Source organism: Thalassophryne amazonica, chromosome 19 (assembly GCF_902500255.1).
Source record: "Thalassophryne amazonica chromosome 19, fThaAma1.1, whole genome shotgun sequence".
Taxonomy (NCBI): domain Eukaryota; kingdom Metazoa; phylum Chordata; class Actinopteri; order Batrachoidiformes; family Batrachoididae; genus Thalassophryne; species Thalassophryne amazonica.
In genome coordinates, this window is record NC_047121.1 from 18,690,300 (window position 1) to 18,713,473 (window position 23,174).

Below are 23,174 nucleotides of genomic sequence, written 5' to 3' on the forward strand. Positions count from 1 at the left end.
TGCTCAAAGCTGACTGCTTGTAAACTGGACACTTTGGAAATGACACTGGGCTCATAGCCCAGTTATAGCCATCACAAATTTCCTGTTAAGCGTCTGCTTCTCTTGATGTACACTTCGGGTCTGTGATTCAGGTAATGTACTTGTGAAAAATGTCTACGGCCTTGGTGAACCATTCGGCTGCCCTCTTATCTTCTGCACTCCCCTACAGTCTAATGTTGTCAAGGCAACTCCAGACATTATACACACAGTGACAGAAACTGATACAAACTCATCTCATCTGCACACATGATGCACGCCCCTCCCCACCACCACCACCACCACCACCCCCCTAACCCTAACCCTAACCCTAACCCCCCCCCCTTGCCTCCACCCTGCCGCTCCCCCCAAGCTCGCGGCTATGCGGGACACTGCTGTCCCCCCCGCACACACACTCACGTTTCCTCAATTAGGATGATGGACTGTCTTAAAGTTTAGTGTACATAAACATTCAAATGTATATGTATGGTTGTTTTAATTCTGATGTGTGCCATTATTAGGTTCAATTTGTAGTAATTGTGGATTAAGTGTATTTTTGTCTGAGGTGATTGGGTGTGAAGAAATTTCATTGCACTTGTAATGACAATAAATCAAACTATCTATTTATCTATCTAAAAATTCTGCTTAGCATTTTGGACAATTAGTCGTGTCGTCTTTGCTTGTTGATTTCTGACCCTAAACAGAACACGTCAGCCGTCAGTAGAAGCAGAAGCAGGACTGGGTTCTACGACTGGGTTGAAGGTCACAAATCACGCAGCCAAGCACATCTTTGACTTCCTGTTTAGAAAAGCTTCCATTCCACAGCAGCAGGGCCTGAAGGAGCCGCTGATCACAATCTCCAAAGCTGTGAACAAGGAGGGAAAAATTGACACAGGACAACTCAATAATAAACAGCTAAACAGTTTGCTCAAGCTATGGCTAACCACTAATATTTATAAATTTAGCTTAGGCTTGGGTTTTTGTGTTTTTTCCCTCTAAAACCCAGTGTTGGACACCTTGGCATCTGTCTCACTATGTAATGACCCCATCTTGGTCTTGGCTTCTGCATCGTCCAGCCTCAACGAATAGGACAGTTCATGGCCACACATTTTTACATATTGTTCGCATTGTTTACGTCTCACCAAACATAAACCACCCATCACGGTAACTTTACGCATATCATAGTCTAACAAACAACCAGAGGTGTCAAGTAACGAAGTACAAATACTTCGTTACTGTACTTAAGTACACTTTTTAGGTATCTATACTTTACTCTATTACTTATTTTTCTGCCTACTTCTGACTTCTACTCATTACATTTTCACACAAGTATCTGTACTTTCTATTCCTTACATTTTTAAAACAAACAGCCTCGTTACTCTTGGCTTCAGTTTATATATATATATATATATATATATATATATATATATATATATATATATATATATATATATATATTTTTTTTTTTTTTTTTTTTTTTTTTTTTTTTTTTTTTTTTTCACGTCATGTGCGCCTGTAATCAACTTTTCTGCAGCGCGACTTTGCTTTGAACCGTGAACCAATCGAAGCAGTGGTTCGCAGATTGAAGCAATGCTTCGACCTATTGCGTCGTTTATTCTTTCGTTCTTTCGCTTAATTTTCCCCCGCTAAAACCCTAAAGAGCATACTTCTGTGAGTATTATTTACCTTTTTTACTAGATGTAGTTTTATAACTTAAAAACGGGAGCGACGCTAACGCGTTAGCATGTCTATGGCATTTTCAATGTTAAAACTTAGCATTAAGCAATTGCAGTTGTCATCACGTTCGAGTGCATTTGTTTTCAAATTGTAATATTTCTTACATTTATTTTTGTTTATATATTAATAATCTAATGATTATTATATACAATTTTAGAGAAAGAGGCAAAAAGAATCTGAATAGAAACACAACAGAAAATATAAAAGCAACTAACAATGAACATACGTAAATAAATACATACATACAGAAATAAATAAGTGTTTCCTGTGAACACCTAGTGACTCTTACTCCTCCACTTCATCCCTGTCTTATTTAATGACAGTTTGTTTTGGTCAAACCATATTTTCAATGTGTTATTTGTTCAGTGATTTCTTCCAGAACTATCTGACAAACTAGAAAACTGCTGCATCCTTGTAAGAGCAGAATCCTACTGGAATGAATTTGAATAAGGAAAGTTGTATTTTTGTTGTTGTTGTTGTTTCCTTCATTAAATGGATGCTGCACTCACTGCAGTTTATTGTCTGGAATAGTCCCAGATTGCATTTCAGAGCTTCTAGAATTGAAACATTTTCGTGCAGGTGGTGTTGGGGGGTAATTTTGGGTTTTGGGTCTTGGGCCACATGTAGAACAAATCAGTTTTTAAATTAAGCTTTCAATTCATATAGTGGCATCTACTTTTTTTTTTTTTTTTTAAGGTTACTTTATACTTTTATACTTTAAGTAGGTTTTGGAGCACATACTTTTTCACTTTTACTTGAGTAAAGAGGTCAAGTTGATACTTCAACTTTTACCAGAGTGTTTTTAAACTGCAGTATCTGTACTTCTACTTAAGTAACAAATGTGTGTACTTTTGACACCACTGCAAACAACCCAGTCAATGCTTGAGTGGATTGTTTGATCCAAATTCATTGCTTCATGAAAGTACACTAAAGATTTTGTAAGGCTGCATCCGACTGAAATTACACAAGTCCATGGGAATGAGCGTGCGTAAATCTACCAGTGAGAAGACACAGTTTGGGGCAACCAAAAAAAAAAGAACAAAGTAGAGGACAATCTTTGTTTGCACCTATCCACAGTGCACATATTTAAAATGTGTGCACTGTAAAATGTTTACACGTTTTACAGTGTAAAACATGTAAAAGAATAAAAAGAAACATATGAAGATGTTGAAATTGTGTGTATGTGTGTCGTAAGAGGGGCAACTATTCATTTGTTCTCTGGGGGGAGCTCACTCTCCAACACTTTGAAAACCCCTGAACTAATGCATTTACTCTGGATTGACCCACTGCTCCTCCATCTCCTGAAGGTGATGACTGTTGCCTTCAAGCAATGTGTCAATTTTGCTTATTGGATCAATGTATATGCTCCAACAGGAACAAACATATGATCTTAGGGTCTAAAAACTTCTCTTTTTTACTGTTAAACTTTATTCAAAAAGCATTAGCTGACTTAAGGGTCACAGAAGGCTGGAGCCTATCCCAGCAGTCATAGGGCATGAGGCAGGGTACACCCTGCACAGGACGCCAGTCTATCACAGGGCTACATATAGACAAACAAACACATTCAGACCTGCACACACACCTATGGACAATTTAAAGTAGACCTGCATTGAAATAAATTACTTCTATTTACACATAAGATCTTTCTGAATGTAGTAAAGTAAATCTGCAAGCCCAGATCTGTCATTCAGTGGAGAAATCTTCGTTTAAAAATGACAAATTTACAGCTAAAATTTAGCCCTCCGCAAAACTGTCAGCACATCCAGGACGCTGCCAAGACGTCAAAGAGAAGACCCTATCCCAGCATGCATTGCGCGCGCCAACTGTAATTTGTGGATTTACGTCAGTTTGGATCTCTTACAAAAGCACCTTTTTATTGTCTTACACGGAAGGATCGACTTTTTTATAAAATTATTTTAGGGGACTTTTTCATACGCCCATTTGATTGAGTGGCGTCACATTGAAAATCTACTGTCTTTAGCCTCCGGTGTTACCGTTACGGGGTACGCATGCGGGACCCTCAAAGAATCCAAGTCATTAAAAAGATACAAACCTCTCTTAGTGGCCACAGAGCTCTGCGGCTGCAAATAACCGAGACCGTGCCGCGCTGCGGATCTTTCCGCAAGACGTCTGTCCTTGTGGGCGGCCGGCCGCTCCCCATCAAAACAGCAAGCGTAGTCTCTGGACTTGTTGCCAAGTTGGCCGCACCTCCATTCAGTAGACAGGGAGGTGGTCCCGGAGTTGGCCGCAGCTCTGCACAGCAGACACGGGAGCGGTGTGAGTGGCCCGCTGCGGCGTTTACCGAGCCTGCAGACTCGGTAAGCGCATCGGAGGCAGTGAGAGCAAGGCGTCAGGGAAGAACGTCACCCGCTGTCGATGTCGCCGCTGATCTGAGCATGCAGAGCTGTATCTCGCATTCATTGCAGCTTACTTTTGGATGTTGAAACCAGGATGTGTATAACAGTAACATTACTAACAGATAAAATCAATTTCAATGCGGGATCAGACTGAAGGCGCTAGCGCTCTGTCTTCTGCCGCACGTCACTGCAATGTCCCGGATGTACAAACAGTTTTCGCGGAGGGCCAAATTTTAGCTGCAAATTTGTCATTTTTAAACGAAGATTTCTCCACTGAATTACAAATCTGGCCTTGCAGATTTACTTTACTGCATTCATAAGGGTCTTATAAATACGTATCAGCTATTTCTTTCTGAGATCTGACCACATTTATTTCAATGCAGGTCTACTTTAAGGTTTTCAATTCACCTAACCTGCATGTCTTTGAATATGGCTGGAAGACAGAGCACTCAGAGAGAACCTATGCAGACACAAAAGGTGGGAATCGAACCCACGACCTTCTTGCTGTGAGGCAACAGTGCTAACCACTAATCCAGGGGGTGACTCTGTCACAAGGACAGGCCCACTGACAGTGTGAGGAATGCTGGATGACCCCTGCCTGTGGTGCTGACACCTGTGTGGACTGTTATGTTGTTTGATTTCCTTTTTTCTGTTTCTTCACCTTTGTAAAAGTTTGCAAAACCTTGTCACTGTTAGCATAGCCTAAGCACTGGGTCACCCCTTTGAGTCTGGTCTGCTTGAGGTTTCTTCCTCAAATCATCAGAGGGAGTTTTTCCTTACCACTGTTGCCTGTGTGCTTGCTGTAGGGGTTGGTAAGGTTAGACTTTACTTATGTGAAGTGCCTTGAGGCAGCTTTTGCTGTGATTTGGCACAATATACATAAATGAAAATAAATTAATTAAATTAAGCTACCGTGCTGCTGTATTAACTTTTTTGGCATCTGTAATGCAGTTTGTATGTTTTATGTGTTGGAATAATAAAGAAAAGAAAAGGACCCTTAACTGGAATAAGACAGGTTAGAAATGAATGAATGGATGAACAAATGAATGAATAAAAGAAAAGAGATGGTGAGACATGATGGGATATGATCAATAACAGCTACCTTTCAGTGATGGACTCTCGCATCTCTACAGCAGTGTCCTTCATCGCGTTGATGTCTTTGCAATCAAATACGTCTTTGACTTTGTCCAGCGTGAGGCTCCAGTCTTGTACACCAGGAGCCTTACATAACACAACACAGACACACACGGTGTATGAGAATATGCACAGTTATTTACTGACTGGACACAACTGCAGGACTCACGGACACAAGCGTAGGAGTTATTGAAGGACTTTATCATTAAGGTAGGCAGAGGTACGATACACAAAAAGCATTCAGCGAGGCAGAAGTTACAGGCAGAAATGAGGCAGGGGGCATGGTCCAAAAAACAAGCAGAGGTCAAAAACACAGAGCGGCAAGGTTCAAGAGCAGAGACAAAGGCGTAATCCAAGAAAACAGAGCAAGGTCAAAACACAGCTTGGCAGACAGGACGGAAGCAAAGACTTGAATGAAGATAAAAACCAACGAACTGGCAGCAAAGAACAAAACTCATGGAGCTTAAATAACACAGGTGTAATCACAGAAAATGAGGCACAGGTGAGCTGAACATTCAGGAAGGAGGGTGTGAAAGAAAGACACAAAGATGAGGGAAGGCAGGTGCAAGAAAGTGCAGTGAGACAAAAACAAAGCAGACAGAAGCAAGAGGAATCAGTGACAGAAACACCAACGGTGAATAACATAAAAATGCCAAAAGAACAATAAGACCAAAAGCCTAACAAATATTATCATCAACAGAACAAAGAAGAAAACTAGGAAATAAAATGACAGACCTAAAAAGAGGACAACACAAAAATCAAAAAGACTAAGACTAAACTAGAACGGAACTTGCAATGGCTGAAGAATAATTAACTGAAAAGACATAATCAGACTCAAACTAAGACAAGACTTAATGACTAAAGTACAATCATATGAAAATAAATCATTACAACAGTCAGAGGGAACATGGACATGAATAGGGGACAAACCCAGACCCAAACCCCGGGCAGAACCTGACATTCATATTTTCCTTGATCTTGCTAAGTTTTTTTTTTTTTAATATCCTTTTGCGCTGCTGTTTGATAATGAAGACGACAATAATAACAATGCTTGTTGTACTTGGACACAAAAAACTTTTCCTAAAATGCCACGTTTGTAGTTTATGCTACAGAAAATAATGCCAGATTTTTTAAATTCCTGCTCTTGTTTATCTTCGAGGAAAGAACAATCTGGCCAGTGGAGAACGAGTAACATGAGTTTGAGGCCCCTGTCTTCAATGAAGGCTGCTTAATTAGATTAAAGCAGATTTGAAAATGAAAAGGACAAGCTGTATCTCACCAGATCTGACATGATGTTGTGTAGATGTGCAGCATCTTTCATCAGTCTTTCCCCAACATTACAGTGCCATCTTGTTGCCAGTTTGGTGTGTTTGTGTTGGACAAGATGTCTGAGGTAAACTTGAACGATGATCTTATAGACTTCGTCTATCACGCTCTGACAAATAGAAAGACAGTTTAATTTGGTTTGAAAAGAAATATTCAGCATTAAAGGACATGTCGCACAAAAATCATAACAATTTAGATTTAGGCTGTTAGTGACCATCCAATGATCCACCAGGATTACTTTGTGTACTTCCGTGACAAGTTTCAAAGTATACTGCATTTGCAGCAAACAGCTATGGAGACTTCCAAAAACAAAGCACTTGTGAGTACTCGGGTGTTTCTGACAAGTGACGTAGCTACTAGAAGCGTCCCAGCATGCACTTCAATGGAATGTAGCTGCTCATGTTCAGAACTGAGGCACAGATTAATTCCAAAGTTTACACAAGTGTGATGTTCAATTCAATTCAATTTATTGAACTTATGGAGTGCTAAATCACGACAGAATCGCCTCAAGGCGCTTCACAGAAAACAACAACAAATGAAACCAAAATATCAAAGAGCGTAATTAAAAAATTAAAAACATAATAAAAACGTTCTGAAAAAGTAAAAAGAATAGAAGCATAGTAAAACAATATGTTAATCAAATGTGTCTTCAATAGCGACTCAGAGTCCGACTGCCTCACTAACACATGTTGTGTTATGACAACTCGTTTTTAAGTGATAACTGTTCATTTTGATGTAGTCATGGTAAAAGCAGCATCCCTGAGAAGGTTTTGTGCACCTGTGGAATATAACGATATCTCCTGAAAATAGTGTCTTCTGAGTTTTTCCAATATGAGATATACACCTGTGCGTGACACAAACAGCAGCATCACAACACTTTAGGTTCCAAAATCTGACAGACTCTGAAAAAGTTAAGAGTTTTGGGCTGAAGTGTGTCCTCTCCTCTGTAAATCCGAGCCATCACTTTCAAATAAAGCTCAGAAGCTTTGTTATCGGACATAACCGCATTAGTTTCACTCTGTCAGCCATAAGATGTTTCTGTTTTGCTAATATGTACATCACACACAGAGAAATGCCGAGAATTGCCGAGTGAGACATTTTCCGGAAATGCACCTGTTAACTCACGCAGGGAGAGGAATAAAAACATCAGGAACCACTAATTATGAGTGCATGTGCACAGAGAGACTTACAATCATGACTACTTTGATGTTATGTTGCTAATTGGGATGTGAAAAACCACGAGACATGTCCTTTAAACATAACAAGAGACTGTTGTAAATTAATTACAAATGCTTTGGATTGTTGCAACAAGATGTTTCATATTATGATTTTTGGATTTACCATTTGAATGTCTGTACAAAACCATCTTTTGGGGAAATTCTTCCTGACTTCATCCAGTAAGATCTCGAGTTCCTTTCTGTCTGATTTGAAGTAAGTCTTAAGGTGGACCTGTAGAACAGGAATTGAGCTTTAGCGATATGTCATAATCCCTATTATATTGTAGTTGTTTTGCTGGACAATTTACCTCTGCAAGTCCAGCCACTGTTTTCAGCAGATGATTCATAGCAAAATCTTTAATTTTTTCCAGGACAGCCACAGTTTTCTCCAGGTCAGTGGTTTTGATGTCTCTACCTTCAGTTTCAATGTACCTCCTGAAAAGGAATTCAGTTTAAAAACACTTATTATCATCATCATATTTTTTGTTCTGCACATTAGTTGTGTTTCTGATCTTCTTTTGACTGCTCCAGTTGGGGGTCACCACAGCAGATCATCTGATCCATCTCACCCTGTCCTCTGGATCTTCCTCTGTCATACCAGCCACCTGCATGTCCTCCCTCAGCACATCCATCAGCCTCGTCTTTTGCTTCCTTCTTCTCCTACTGCCCAGTGTTTCCATCCACAACCTTCTTTATGCACATGTTCAAAGTATCTCGGTCTGGTCTGCCTGACTTTGTCTCCAAACTGTTTACTCTGCTGCCCCTCTGATGTGCTTATTCCTAATTGTGTCCAACCTCATAACTCTCAAAAATTGCTAAACGTTCAGCTACACCTCCTGCAATTCTGTCAATGCCATCAGCTCTCAGTCATGATCATAGCTGGTCTTCACTGCCTCCATCTACACTTCCTCTTTCCCTCTTCTGTCACAAATCAAAGCCACTGTTCTCCACCTGTTCCAACCTGCCCAAACTGTCCTCTCCACCTGTCTATCACCCTCTCCATTACTTTTATTCATTGACACATAGTATTTAATCTCATCTACTTTTACCACCCCAACTCATGGCAACCTCGCCACCCTCACTGATGCACTACTGGTGGAGGAGGCGGAGATGCAACATTGCATGAAAACAAGCAAAAAGGCACTAACTTTCTCATGTGGAATCTCACAGAATTGGCCGTCCCGACACGTGAGCACATGGCGGCTGACTGACCGCTGAATGCCAGCCAGAGTGAAAATGCGGCTGCAAATGTCGAGCAGTCCGCACACATACCGCATGGCAGCTACTAACATGCCATGCAGCACACACGAAAGTAAAGTGGCACTGACACGGTCTTTGCAGGTGCAAGGATTTGTGCGTGAATCCCACCTTGCACTCTCACAGATGTTGAGCGCCACTGCTACGGCTGAGATATCCACACGTTTGCACACACAGTGCTCAGGATGGATGTGGACTATTATGTTGTTGTTATGTGAAAGAGGTTGTGAAAACTCCCCAACTTTAGGCAGAAAAAGCACTGAAAATAATAATGAAATAATAAATAATTTAATAAAATAAAAACAGAAGAAAAGCGTGAACAGCCACTCACGAACTTAGAGAACGATGTCCAAGGAAATCAGGGTTGGGTTCTCAACCTGTTCCCTTCTCTTACCACAAAATCTCATCTGTCAACCTGTCCATCACCACTGAAAAGAAGAAAGGGGTCAGAGCCCTTTTTTGATGCACTTCCACCTTCATACAGCTTGAACCCATCCACCATTCCTACTGTACATCTCACGCTGTCCTCATATATATCCTGCACCACCCTCACATACTTCTCAGCCACTCCCAACTTCCTCATACAATACTGCAACACTTCTCTTGGCACCCTGTCATAAACTCTCCAATCCATAAACACATTGCTTCTGGCTAAATGTTTTGAATAAAATTCTGAAATGATTTTTCCTCAAGAGACAGTGACATTTTTACTTGAACTACATTAATAGAGCATAAAAACAAAATACATACTTAAATTCTTCACAGGTTTTCAATGTCCTGATGAAATTTGCCATTTCTGGTTTGGCCGATTTGCTTTGGTCTCTAAGAACTGTCTTCTGGTGGAAGCTGTAAGATAATAATTTCAGTTACAGTGTAATACAAGGAACACAGCAATTATGACTACAAAACAAATCTGGCAAAAATTCAATATATTATAATATATATATTTATTTTAAATTCATAACTACATACAGTGTTATCAGGAGTGCTTTTGGTCATCCTGCTTTGGCATATTAAATTTGTCATAAATTTATGAAGTAATTCTCAAACCAGCCTTTTATTAAGAGCCTAGGTACAGATCCTGAGAGATAATTTATTGCTGAGAAAAGCTGACTCACCTCTCAACAAATTTCAGCAGCTCTGAGAAACAAATCTCCCGCACCTGGTTATACAGTTTTCTGCTAATTTGTTTGGCCTGTTTGAGCACGGCGTCAATGCACTTTAAGAAAGGAACAACAGCAAAACAAAGATTTTTTTTTTCCATTCACTTCAAAAATACCATTACATGTCAAATAAATAAAGAGGCAATCTTAAGAATTTGTACCTAAAATAATTTAGGCAATAAAACACAGGACAATTTTTTTTAAAGCGCTCATGCTATGCAGCAAGCTAATGTTTTCAGCAGGCTGTTATCAGTCGCCATGTGTATTAATAACATTAACGTTTACATGAAAAAACGAGCTCTCTGAACTTCAAACACATGAAATTGTGCACACAATCCATAGATACCACAGGCTAGTTAAAAATGACAAAGCACTTGTGACATATTACACTAGCCATTTTTTAGCTACCTCGCATCCAGGTAAACCAAATAACACCAAAAACACTAAAGTTATGTTATCATTACAGATATACAAACTACAATACAAAGGCACACGTCTCTGTGAGCTTCAGCATTTCACAGATAAGGCAATGAACTGAAACAAATATGGCAACACTATTGTACAGATTAACAGCACATCATGATAAGAGACGACGTGTAACACAATTCATGACTAGAATACTGTGTTTTACTTTCTTTGTGTTGTTTGTATGGTATGATAGGTTGCTTAAGTAATGGGCCCCTTATCTTGGCTTTTATATTTTTAATTAATTTATATCAAGTTGTAGAGATTTGCTTTCATTTGAGGTTAAGGAAGATAATTTTAGAAAATTTAAATTTTTTTCATCTTAAATGGGATAAATAAATTAAAATATGTGAAATACCAAGTATTCCAATACTTTTGGAGGGCACTGTAATAGTATGTAAATGGGTGTATTTTGTTTAATTGAATATGAACTGACAGTGTTAATATGCTAAAACACACTGCAAAGCCCAGTGTGTTTGCTGAATATAGTATCTAAATAGTTGGTTGTGAGAAGCTTCTTCCATTTTTTTTGGCAGCTTCAGTAAGGATATAGTACTATTTGTAACAATTTATTATTACCATTTTTATTCTTGTGTTTACTTAAAAAATAAAAGTAGAGAAGCTTGAATCTTTGACTGGACTGGGTTGCTTGATGCGAGGACATTTCGCTTCAAATCGCAGAAGCTTCCTCAGCTAAAATTCTTGCTGTGGTAGTCTGACTTGTGTCTGACCCTTGTAGAGAAGAACAAACAGAAGCCACAAAAGCTGGAGTTTTAAACCTAACCAGACGCCTCTTACCGAGAGGTGGACTGCTATTGGCTAGTGACAAACAATTGCTTTAATTAGCACCTATTGTGCTCTAGTTAGCACCCTCCTAATGACAGGATAGCTGTCCCTCCTAACGGTGGGACTGACGCCTCTCCTGATGATGTGAATGACTCATTACCATGAACAAAAGACTGAAACTGCTTTGATCTGAGTATCCCATTATAAACAGGAGACAAAGAGTGTCTCAGACCCCCTCCCCAGTTACGGCTGGGTGTTTAAAAAGAACTGTCATACAATCCCACTCAAAAATGTTGAAAAAAAAAACAAAAACAAAACTGTCAGGATGACAGAAACACTGCCTGCTTCACTGGATTAAAAACTATTGTGTGTCATTTTTGAAGAAGTGAGTAAATGCTATGTACATTATATATTCATGTGTTTTTAACATTTTCAACATTATTTAATTTATTATCTTAGACTATGACAGAAAAATGCTAAAAAGAACTAAAAAGAAGGGCAAAGCTATGAGCCAGTATCACATAATTCACCCAGCACTAAAATGGTCCAAGAACCCTGATATACACACTGAATAATGACATGATAATAGTTTAAACATTATGAGCAGAAATGTGCATTTTAACAAGAATGCAGTACAGTAACACATTAATTACAGTAAGAGCAGAGACCTTAGCATCTTATGACTACCTGAATAGGGTACATATAAATCTGAATGAAATCCTCCTCCTTTTCAAAATGTGCTGTGCTGTCCTCGACCTCCAAAATTCTCCCCAGCATTATGCCAACGTCTTCCTGTCAACAAAAGAGCACAACAAAGATACTCATTTTTACATCACAATCTATAAGGGTTGTAAGAATCATTCTGTGAAGCAACACAGACACGTTCTGGGTGCAAATGTTTGTCTTGTGTCTTGTGTACTATTTTAACATCAAACCAGGCAAATTTGTTGCAAGGTTCTTGGTTCAAACCCACACCTGTCCATTCTCCATATAGTATTGAAGGCAGAGGTGGGATGAAGTCACCATCAAGTCTCAAGTTATGAATCTGCAAGTCCCAAGTCAAGTCTCAAGTCATAATGACCACCAACTGTTTGCAAGCTGACTTGAGACTTGACTTGGGACTTGCAGATTGATGACTTGAGAATGACTTGGCAGTGACTTCATCCTACCTCAGATTGAAGGTTATCCAGAGTAAAATTTGTGCCAGATCAACATACAGATCCACCTCAGATTTGTTGTGGCAAACCCAAGTGACAACAAGGAAGCAAACCCATTTCCTTTTGTCATACTAGCTCCAACAGAAACCGTACTACTAATGCCAGATGCTGGGCGACTAAGACCAAAGCCTGACTTTTGGTGCACTAGTGGCCCTCTGGCCAGACCAGCAACATTGAAAGTATTACTCGTTAACAACTGAACTGCACAAGCTGTGTTAACTAATATCTCACCTATTCACAACTCCTCCAGACCCACCCTCATATACGAGGTCTGTTAGAAAAGTATCCGACCTTTTTATTTTTTTCAAAAACCATATGGATTTGAATCACGTGTGATTGCATCAGCCAAGCTTGAACCTTCGTGCGCATGCGTGACTTTTTCACGCCTGTCGGTTGCGTCATTCGCCTGTGAGCAGGCTTTGTGTGAGCAGTGGTCCACCCCTCTTGTCGGATTTTTATTGCGAATAAATGTCTGAACGATTTGGAGCTTTGCTGCATCAATTTTTTCCAGAAACTGTGAGAGACCTCCAGGTGGTAACCATTCGGAAAATTCAAATGGCTTTGAGGGACGATTTTATGGGGATTACACAGATTAAGGAGTGCTCCAGCCGGTTTAAAGATCGCCCACAGCTGTTGAGAGCGCACCGCACTCCGAGCGCCGATCGACAGGCTCAAACCCCGCTGAAACAACCAGATCATTTCCAACGTGAAGGCTTTGTTGATCCGGGACGTCGTCTGACTTACACAAAAATGGCAGGAGACGTGGACATCAGTACTTTTTTGGCACATTCCACTGTTACAGGAATTTTTTTCATGGAAAGAAAAGCGGAGGATTGCGCCACCGTGCAGGAATTCCATGCGTCGCGGTGGAGCCGCATGGCACAAAGCAACGCCGTGATGAAGCCTCACAGGACATGTTCTGGCATGTCCAGGCTCATCCACAATTTCTCGGTTAGTCACACGACTGAAAACCCACCGACAGCCGTCTGAAAGCCATCTGAAAGCTGTCCTGTGAGACCAACACGTAGGTGGTTTTGTGCCGCGCCATGAGCGGCACGGTGGTGCAATCCTCCGCTTTTCTTTCCATGAAAAAACTCCTGTAACAGTGGAATGTGCCGAAAAAGTACTGATGTCCACGTCTCCTGCCATTTTTGTGTAAGTCAGACGACGTCCCGGATCAACAAAGCCTTCACGTTGGAAATGATCTGGTTGTTTCAGCGGGGTTTGAGCCTGTCGATCAGCGCTCGGAGCACGGCGCGCTCTCAACAGCTGTGGGCGGTCTTTAAACCGGCTGGAGCACTCCTTAATCTGTGTAATCCCCATAAAATCATCCCTCAAAGCCATTTGAATTTTCCGGATGGTTACCACCTGGAGGTCTCTCACAGTTTCTGGAAAAAATTGATGCAGCAAAGCTTCAAATCGTTCAGACATTTATTCACAATAAAAATCCGGTGAGAGGGGTGGACCACTGCTCACACAAAGCCTGCTCACAGGCAAATGACGCAACTGACAGGCGTGAAAAAACTCACGCATGCACACAAAGGTTCAAGCTTGGCTGATGCAATCACACGTGATTCAAATCCATATGGTTTTTGAAAAAAATAAAAAGGTCGGATACTTTCCTAACAGACCTCGTATCTTCTATATATTAAAATCCAAGTGGCCTCGGTGTATGTGTGTGTGTGTATGGCTTTGATCATTGAGAAACTGGAGAAAGTTGACATTATCATTTGGTATGTTTAAGTATTCTGGGTCAAGGATGAATGCCGCCAAAACAGAACATTGATAGGACTAATATTTTTAGAGAAATTACAGATATTACGTAACAATGGTGAACAATGGACGTTACATCCTGGACTCACGCGCCATTCCAAATCATTATAGAAATTTTGCATAATTTATTACCTACAATTTTATAAACACTACCCAATCTAGAGCCTGTGGGCCCCAACAGGCAACGTGCTAGTTTAATGTATCAGTCATCATTTTGCCAATGGAGTTTCAACTTAGTTCAGCAGGCCCTACTGCCATTCTGTTCACCAATCTTCCTACACCCCTTTTGTGCTGGTTCTTATGTCAGAGTTATGCCACACGGGAGTTGACATTACTTGTATTTACAGTATATTTCTCTTCATCCATCAAAATGTCCAAAGGACCTTTGCCTTCAACAGATTGTGCCACATGGAAAAAAATGGCTATTGTTGTAAACCTGAGGAAGGAGCTATGGAACAAGACCTGCCCACATATGAGTATAGATGAAGACCACTGCACGCCATGGGAAGTTAGTATTCTTACCTGTACGTTTTTAAGCAGGATGACGAGTACTTTGTTTGCTAATTCTGGGTAGAGCAGGGGGTCAACTTGGCCATGGTTTTCTTTGTACCCCAGGTGTTCCTCTCTGGAAGGGTAGTGAACATATGAAAGTCAAATCTGAGTCACAGCATTACTTCTTTTAAACCACATGTGTAAATTGTAAATAACTCACATTGACATGGGCTGAGTATGTTCAGTTCATAAATATAAATAAATCCCAGCACCTGCTGGACTCAGAATAATTCAGACTTGTGTTTCATATGGGCTTTGTCAAAAAGCTTAAAGCAAATTGCTTTCACAAATATACAGTAAAAAGAAGGTTTCGTGGCTAAATTTCCTTTGGTTTATCCCATTCATGCACCTACTAGAACATGTTCTATCCTGCTCCCATTTTGGAAACTGAAAAAATACATTTTGTAAACCAGATCCCAAGTTGATATTAATTTGGTACCATTTTAGTTGACACAGCATGTTACATTGGAGATGTTTTTCAGGGTTTGATTATAAATGAAGCCTTCTGTAAATGCTGCCTACTCTCTGTGGAGGAGTACACATACAAACATACTCAGGGTGAAAATGAGAAACATTCTGGTATGGCTGAAGTTCAGTACCTGTGATATGTGTTTAAGACCCAGTTTACCAGCACAAAGGAAGCCTTTGAGGAGCTGATGTGCTGGAACAGATCCTGCAGGTGGTGTGATATGTGGTGATGGTAGCAGTCGATCACGTGTCCCATCCATTCAATCATGTTGGGATTGTCAGCCAACCACTGCAGTTCCTGGCTTTTCTGTATATTCATCAGGTGTTCTGAGAGGTTTCTGTCGACCTCTGCTGGTTTATCTGGTAAGTGCTTGTGCACGTACATATGTATGATATTAAATATGTCCAGCAGATCTTTTGATGCTGAATCATGATCAGACCTTACTCCATCTATCCAAACACTACATTTCTCTGGTGTAACATGGGGGGGCACGCCAAAAATATATGCCAAAATGTGAAGACGGTCCTGTCCCTCAGGCTGCAACAGCTGCTCTTCATGGTTGTTGAAGACGATCTGTTCCACAGAGTTGTCAAGGCCATTACTGAGCAAACCACCACCTGTTAAAGAGTCACACATTTAAGACACCTTGAATATTCTTGAACTGGATATGATCGTTGGTTGAGAAGATGACGAGGGAATTAAAGTGTCTGAGTTTGTGATTGTCCTGGATCAAGACTAAAATCCAGGGCCTGTATCCATGAAGCAACTCAAAGTCCTCTCAAAGAACTCCTAACTTACCCTAAAATTTCCTGGCAAGGAATCTTAGACTAAGAGTGATCCAGGAGGTGTCTGAGAGCAAGTCTGAGCAAGGAGGGGACAGAAACTCCTGTCTTTGAACCCGTTGCTAGGTACAACTCAGTCCTCTAAGATCTGCGATTGGTTGTCACGGAAAGGTAAGGAGAGAAAAAACAAATGCGGTTCGCCCTCCTAGTCATGAATGGACAGTGAAATCAACAGATCATATAAGCTGAACTGCATTAAGACGTGTAATCGTGAGGATAACTTTGTTATGATGAAACCTAGCAAAATTAAATGAATTGTTACACATCTTGAAAATATTTGAACAAACATCATACACATGCCGAATATCTATATATTAAAAGCGTGTGTGTATGTCTGCATGCATGACTTTATTTAGTATGTTCATTGTGAGTATATAATATAATTGTAAATACTTTAAAAATACATGCATGACACAAGAAAGTGAAAACAGTTATTTCCATTGTGGGCCATTTAAAATCAAATGACAAAATAGATGTAACAATTAAAGAAAATAATATTAATACAGATATAGTTATAATAAAAATAATTAGAATATTAACAGAATATTAACAGGGTCTACATTATAACAAAAACATAAACAATTTATAAATAAGTAAATTAACATAAAATAATTACACAGATCAAGCAGGTAGCGTCTTACTGACTCACTGTCATCCTACATACGGAGATATCTCTGCGTCTTTTCTGCCATTTTCTCTGCTTAAGACACTCTTAGGTTTCTTAAATGTCCTCCTCCCAACTCTTACCAGTTTGGCACCTTAGGAGCTCCCTTAAGGCCTAAGGTGCTTTGCGGACAACTTTCATCTTACCAAGGGAAAATTCTTAGGGCCCCTTCACACATAGTACGAATAAGTACAAATCAGGGCAAATCACGGCGAAACAGCTCATATGAGCGAACCACTAAACCATCGAGCCGACAGGCAGGTGTGAATGATCTCACTGCAACAGTTTTGTGCACGCTTGTGTGCATGCACGAAATCATCACAGCAGGAACACAGCGTGAAACATGTGGAACCACATCGCGCAGCTGCTGTGGAAAAAAAATACATGCCACCCACGGGATTTGAACCTGCAATTTACAAATGCTCTGATTGCCAGCCAGAAAATTTACCACTCCGCTATCATCATTGTCCTATAGAAGGTGCATAAAATGCCTGAAATCAGCAAGGAGCTAAATGTATTTTTTTAATTAAAACACACCATAATAAAAACAGCATTTTATTGAATCCCTCTTATTGAGCAAACAATACAAGTATGAACAGTCTGTTCCTCTGTAGATGACCCATGGTCACAGACGTACAGTCATGAAATGACATGAATGGAGCAGTGCACTCTTATCATGTACACATCTGCTGGCCTGGTGTGTCCACCTGGCCCCATGCGTGTGTCTGGCCCAACACATGTATCTTGTGGATGGCGCACATCATGTGGAACAGAGCTCACGTGGGTGATGTGACATTCAGATTGCCCGCTGCATGTTATGATCTGATGGTCCATTTCACCTGGGGCAGCCTGTCAATGTGTGCGCCGTGCGCTCGCTCACTGCAGCCTGTCCGAACAGCGATATGTTTTTATATATGTCCACATGAGGATAACAAGCAGACACACACATCACAGTGGACAGTTGTTAGGTCATGTCCGTCCAAACATGATACGTGTTCTCCAGCTGGTACGTCCACAACCAGAGATCTCAACAGCTACGGCTGTCGGCGGCCACACCCCCTGTCTGTCCAGGGCACACATCAACGTGTCACTCTGTTTCTGTGTTATGTGAGCTGTCAGTGAGTCTCTGGTCAGCAGCTGACAGGCACCTTGCTGTGCTGTGTGCACTCAGACCTGCCTGTCTAGCCCCCATGTGATCATGTCTGTGCAGCATACATATCAGCATTTTATGCAAGTGTGCCCCTCCCCCCGACACAAAAACAACGCGTCAAACTGCGTTAAAAGCCAAAGAGAAGAAATGTCTTTTAAGAGAAGATTTAAAAGCAGAGAGAGAATCAGCCTGCCAAATGTGCAAATGAAGATCATTCCACAATTTTGGGGCAACGCTGAAAGAGCTCGGTCACCTCTACGCTTCCTCTTTGACCTTGGGATAACCAACAGTGACAAATCAGCTGAACTGAGTGAGCGTGAAGGGACACATAAATGGAGCAGGTCAGACAGATATAATGCGGCAGAGCCATGAAGACATTTAAAAACAAATCAATTCTAAAACGAACTGGGAGCCAATGAAGTGAGGCCAAAACCAGTGTAATGTGCTCGCACCTTCTAACACCAGTCAAAAGTCGAGCAGCAGCATTTTGCACCATCTGTAGGCAGGTAAGCAGTGTCTGATTCAGCCCAATATAAAGTGCATTGCAATAGTCCAGGCAATGAGTGATAAAAGCATGGATTAAAATCTCAAAATGATGCCGTGAAAGAAATCGCTTCACCTTGGCCAGTTGTCTAAGTTGATAGAAACTAGACTTGACTACTGACCTAATCTGGGCATCAAATTTAAGATCACTGTCCAGTTTTACATCCAGGTTTATTGCTGTCTGTGTCAGATACTGACTCATGGGACCCAGATCAACATTGATTTTGGAAGTGTCACTAGGTCCAAACAGCAAACCTCAGTCTTTTTATCATTCAGGTGTAGAAAATGTATGGACATTTATGGATTTTCATAGGTGATGTGATGGCAAAATGCTATTATTATCACAAACTTATTGACCATTACTGTGTACTAAACCCATTCAACTAATGAAGTGTACCCACAATAATATAAACACTTACCATCCAGTTGGTTGCTGTCAGTTTGTTCCATGAAAGGTGTCCATGTTTTCCTGACACAACTGCCTCGTATAAATTTTTTCAACATGTTTTTTATATCAGCTTTTGGCCTGCGTTGTTCCCTGCGAGCAAACATTTCAGAGTTATCAACTGTTCTGTGTGATAGTATCTCTGCAGGCACAAATAAAGGCAGACAAAGGGAATTTCCAACTTGTACTTTCATTTTCATTTCGTGGACAGGTAAAGTACAATATAATAAATATAATATAATAAATAAATTGAATAAATACAAACGTTCTCCTGAAGATTTTTCATTGACTTGAGTTTTTAGGGACATTTATAATGTATTGAAATAATTTATTTTAATGCTGCATATTGAGTCACAATGATCCGTTTTATTGTTTGTTATGTAGTACAGTGTCAGTTAAAGCAACCGTTTCAAATGGGCGTGGCTGGTGTTATGAATTTCCCCCTGGGGCAGAACAAAAACAGTTGTGAAGCCGTTCGGGATTTCCCCTCTGTAAACAGGTGTAAAGCTTCATCCCTTCAGTCCCTCAGGAAGCAACATTATAATAACTAACAAACTGCAGAGTTGAAGAAACCTAAGTTATTGGGATAAATGGAAGCGGTTTCATTTGTGATCCTTTAGATCTGCAGTTTTGGTGCCTTCTATGAGTAAGAGCTGATCATTTCTTAATAACATTTACATTTACTCTGATGGACTACCCAGCAGTGGGGAATAAGTTTCATTACACTAGAAGTCTTTCAGAAAGCGCTGTAACTAGGTTTAAAGATATGATTCCTACTTTATGTTCTCTAATGCCATATACCAACACAGTGCAGAGTAGCTACCTAAACTCTGTAAGTGAGATAGAGTATCTCGTCAATAGTTTTACATCCTCATTGAAGACAACTTTGGATGCTGTAGCTCCTCTAAAAAAGAGAGCTTTAAATCAGAAGTGCCTGACTCCGTGGTATAACTCACAAACTCGTAGCTTAAAGCAGATAACCCGTAAGTTGGAGAGGAAATGGCGTCTCACTAACTTAGAAGATCTTCACTTAGCCTGGAAAAAGAGTCTGTTGCTCTATAAAAAAGCCCTCCGTAAAGCTAGGACATCTTTCTACTCATCACTAATTGAAGAAAATAAGAACAACCCCAGGTTTCTTTTCAGCACTGTAGCCAGGCTGACAAAGAGTCAGAGCTCTATTGAGCTGAGTATTCCATTAACTTTAACTAGTAATGACTTCATGACTTTCTTTGCTAACAAAATTTTAACTATTAGAGAAAAAATTACTCATAACCATCCCAAAGACGTATCGTTATCTTTGGCTGCTTTCAGTGATGCCGGTATTTGGTTAGACTCTTTCTCTCCGATTGTTCTGTCTGAGTTATTTTCATTAGTTACTTCATCCAAACCATCAACATGTTTATTAGACCCCATTCCTACCAGGCTGCTCAAGGAAGCCCTACCATTATTTAATGCTTCGATCTTAAATATGATCAATCTATCTTTGTTAGTTGGCTATGTACCACAGGCTTTTAAGGTGGCAGTAATTAAACCATTACTTAAAAAGCCATCACTTGACCCAGCTATCTTAGCTAATTATAGGCCAATCTCCAACCTTCCTTTTCTCTCAAAAATTCTTGAAAGGGTAGTTGTAAAACAGCTAACTGATCATCTGCAGAGGAATGGTCTATTTGAAGAGTTTCAGTCAGGTTTTAGAATTCATCATAGTACAGAAACAGCATTAGTGAAGGTTACAAATGATCTTCTTATGGCCTCGGACAGTGGACTCATCTCTGTGCTTGTTCTGTTAGACCTCAGTGCTGCTTTTGATACTGTTGACCATAAAATTTTATTACAGAGATTAGAGCATGCCATAGGTATTAAAGGCACTGCGCTGCGGTGGTTTGAATCATATTTGTCTAATAGATTACAATTTGTTCATGTAAATGGGGAATCTTCTTCACAGACTAAAGTTAATTATGGAGTTCCACAAGGTTCTGTGCTAGGACCAATTTTATTCACTTTATACATGCTTCCCTTAGGCAGTATTATTAGACGGTATTGCTTAAATTTTCATTGTTACGCAGATGATACCCAGCTTTATCTATCCATGAAGCCAGAGGACACACACCAATTAGCTAAACTGCAGGATTGTCTTACAGACATAAAGACATGGATGACCTCTAATTTCCTGCTTTTAAACTCAGATAAAACTGAAGTTATTGTACTTGGCCCCACAAATCTTAGAAACATGGTGTCTAACCAGATCCTTACTGTGGATGGCATTACCCTGACCTCTAGTAATACTGTGAGAAATCTTGGAGTCATTTTTGATCAGGATATGTCATTCAAAGCGCATATTAAACAAATATGTAGGACTGCTTTTTTGCATTTACGCAATATCTCTAAAATCAGAAAGGTCTTGTCTCAGAGTGATGCTGAAAAACTAATTCATGCATTTATTTCCTCTAGGCTGGACTATTGTAATTCATTATTATCAGGTTGTCCTAAAAGTTCCCTAAAAAGCCTTCAGTTAATTCAAAATGCTGCAGCTAGAGTACTGACGGGGACTAGAAGGAGAGAGCATATCTCACCCATATTGGCCTCTCTTCATTGGCTTCCTGTTAATTCTAGAATAGAATTTAAAATTCTTCTTCTTACTTATAAGGTTTTGAATAATCAGGTCCCATCTTACCTTAGGGACCTCGTAGTACCATATCACCCCAATAGAGCGCTTCGCTCTCAGACTGCAGGCTTACTTGTAGTTTCTAGGGTTTGTAAGAGTAGAATGGGCGGCAGAGCCTTCAGCTTTCAGGCTCCTCTCCTGTGGAACCAGCTCCCAATTCAGATCAGGGAGACAGACACCCTCTCTACTTTTAAGATTAGGCTTAAAACTTTCCTTTTTGCTAAAGCTTATAGTTAGGGCTGGATCAGGTGACCCTGAACCATCCCTTAGTTATGCTGCTATAGACGTAGACTGCTGGGGGGTTCCCATGATGCACTGTTTCTTTCTCTTTTTGCTCTGTATGCACCACTCTGCATTTAATCATTAGTGATCGATCTCTGCTCCCCTCCACAGCATGTCTTTTTCCTGGTTCTCTCCCTCAGCCCCAACCAGTTCCAGCAGAAGACTGCCCCTCCCTGAGCCTGGTTCTGCTGGAGGTTTCTTCCTGTTAAAAGGGAGTTTTTCCTTCCCACTGTAGCCAAGTGCTTGCTCACAGGGGGTCGTTTTTGACCGTTGGGGTTTTACATAATTATTGTATGGCCTTGCCTTACAATATAAAGCGCCTTGGGGCAACTGTTTGTTGTGATTTGGCGCTATATAAAAAAATTGATTGATTGATTGATTGATTGATTTTTGCTCAGTACACGCTGTGCCAGTGGTGTAGTGTTTGTGGCGGATGGGAAAGGTTTACTCCCCAACGTGCTTCAGAATAATTTAAATGAACACGTTCATGAGTCATCATGAAAATTTCCCTTTCAAATATATTAAATGTGGTTTTGCCCAGTTGGGCACAGTTCAGCTAATCACCTACCGGCTAATTCCCATAGCTAACTTGTACATCAGGGGATTAGGCTTTTAGATATTTATAAGTCAGATCCATAAACTGTATATAAACTGGACAAAGTTTGTGCGACGTCACCCATAGGTTTCTATACAGACCCGGTGTTGCCGACTGAACGGTCCCCCTAAAAATCGGCTCCCCCGATGACGCGGTTCATGGATTATCACCTTGTTTCTGCTTCAAACTGCACACCAGTCATCATCTATCTCAGCGACAGATATCTGAAGCTTTTGTACAACAATCATTTCCACATAAATTCAGCAATATTTCATCATAAAAGGCAGAAGAAACGATCAGAGCACCGCAACTAAACAAGCTGTTAGCTGATGCATTCACTGCACTGCACTGCATTTCAAACCGTCAAGGAATTTTGCCTTGTTTCTGCTTAAAACTGACTTTAATATGAATTAAGAGGTTTTACTTTTATCATCTGATGGTTAATAATCCCATTAATCCATTTGATTGCTTTAGGTGAAGAGACTCTGTTTCAGACGTGCTGCTGTGGTCTGAAATGACG

The 23,174-nt window shown here is 40.3% G+C and overlaps 1 protein-coding gene across 1 annotated transcript; it reads right to left on the reverse strand.

The window, feature by feature from the left end:
- Positions 1-387: 387 nt before the first annotated feature.
- Positions 388-19,217, reverse strand: si:dkey-196h17.9 (tumor necrosis factor alpha-induced protein 2). Its single transcript, XM_034159322.1, has 11 exons — positions 19,087-19,217; positions 15,599-16,085; positions 14,970-15,072; positions 12,145-12,249; positions 10,162-10,262; positions 9,794-9,889; positions 8,095-8,221; positions 7,911-8,018; positions 6,523-6,678; positions 5,212-5,330; positions 388-880 (listed from the first exon to the last, which is right to left on the reverse strand). Exons 1-11 carry the CDS (start codon positions 19,169-19,171, stop codon positions 733-735), a joined length of 1,635 nt encoding a protein of 544 aa, XP_034015213.1. The 5' UTR covers positions 19,172-19,217; the 3' UTR covers positions 388-732.
- Positions 19,218-23,174: the final 3,957 nt, after the last annotated feature.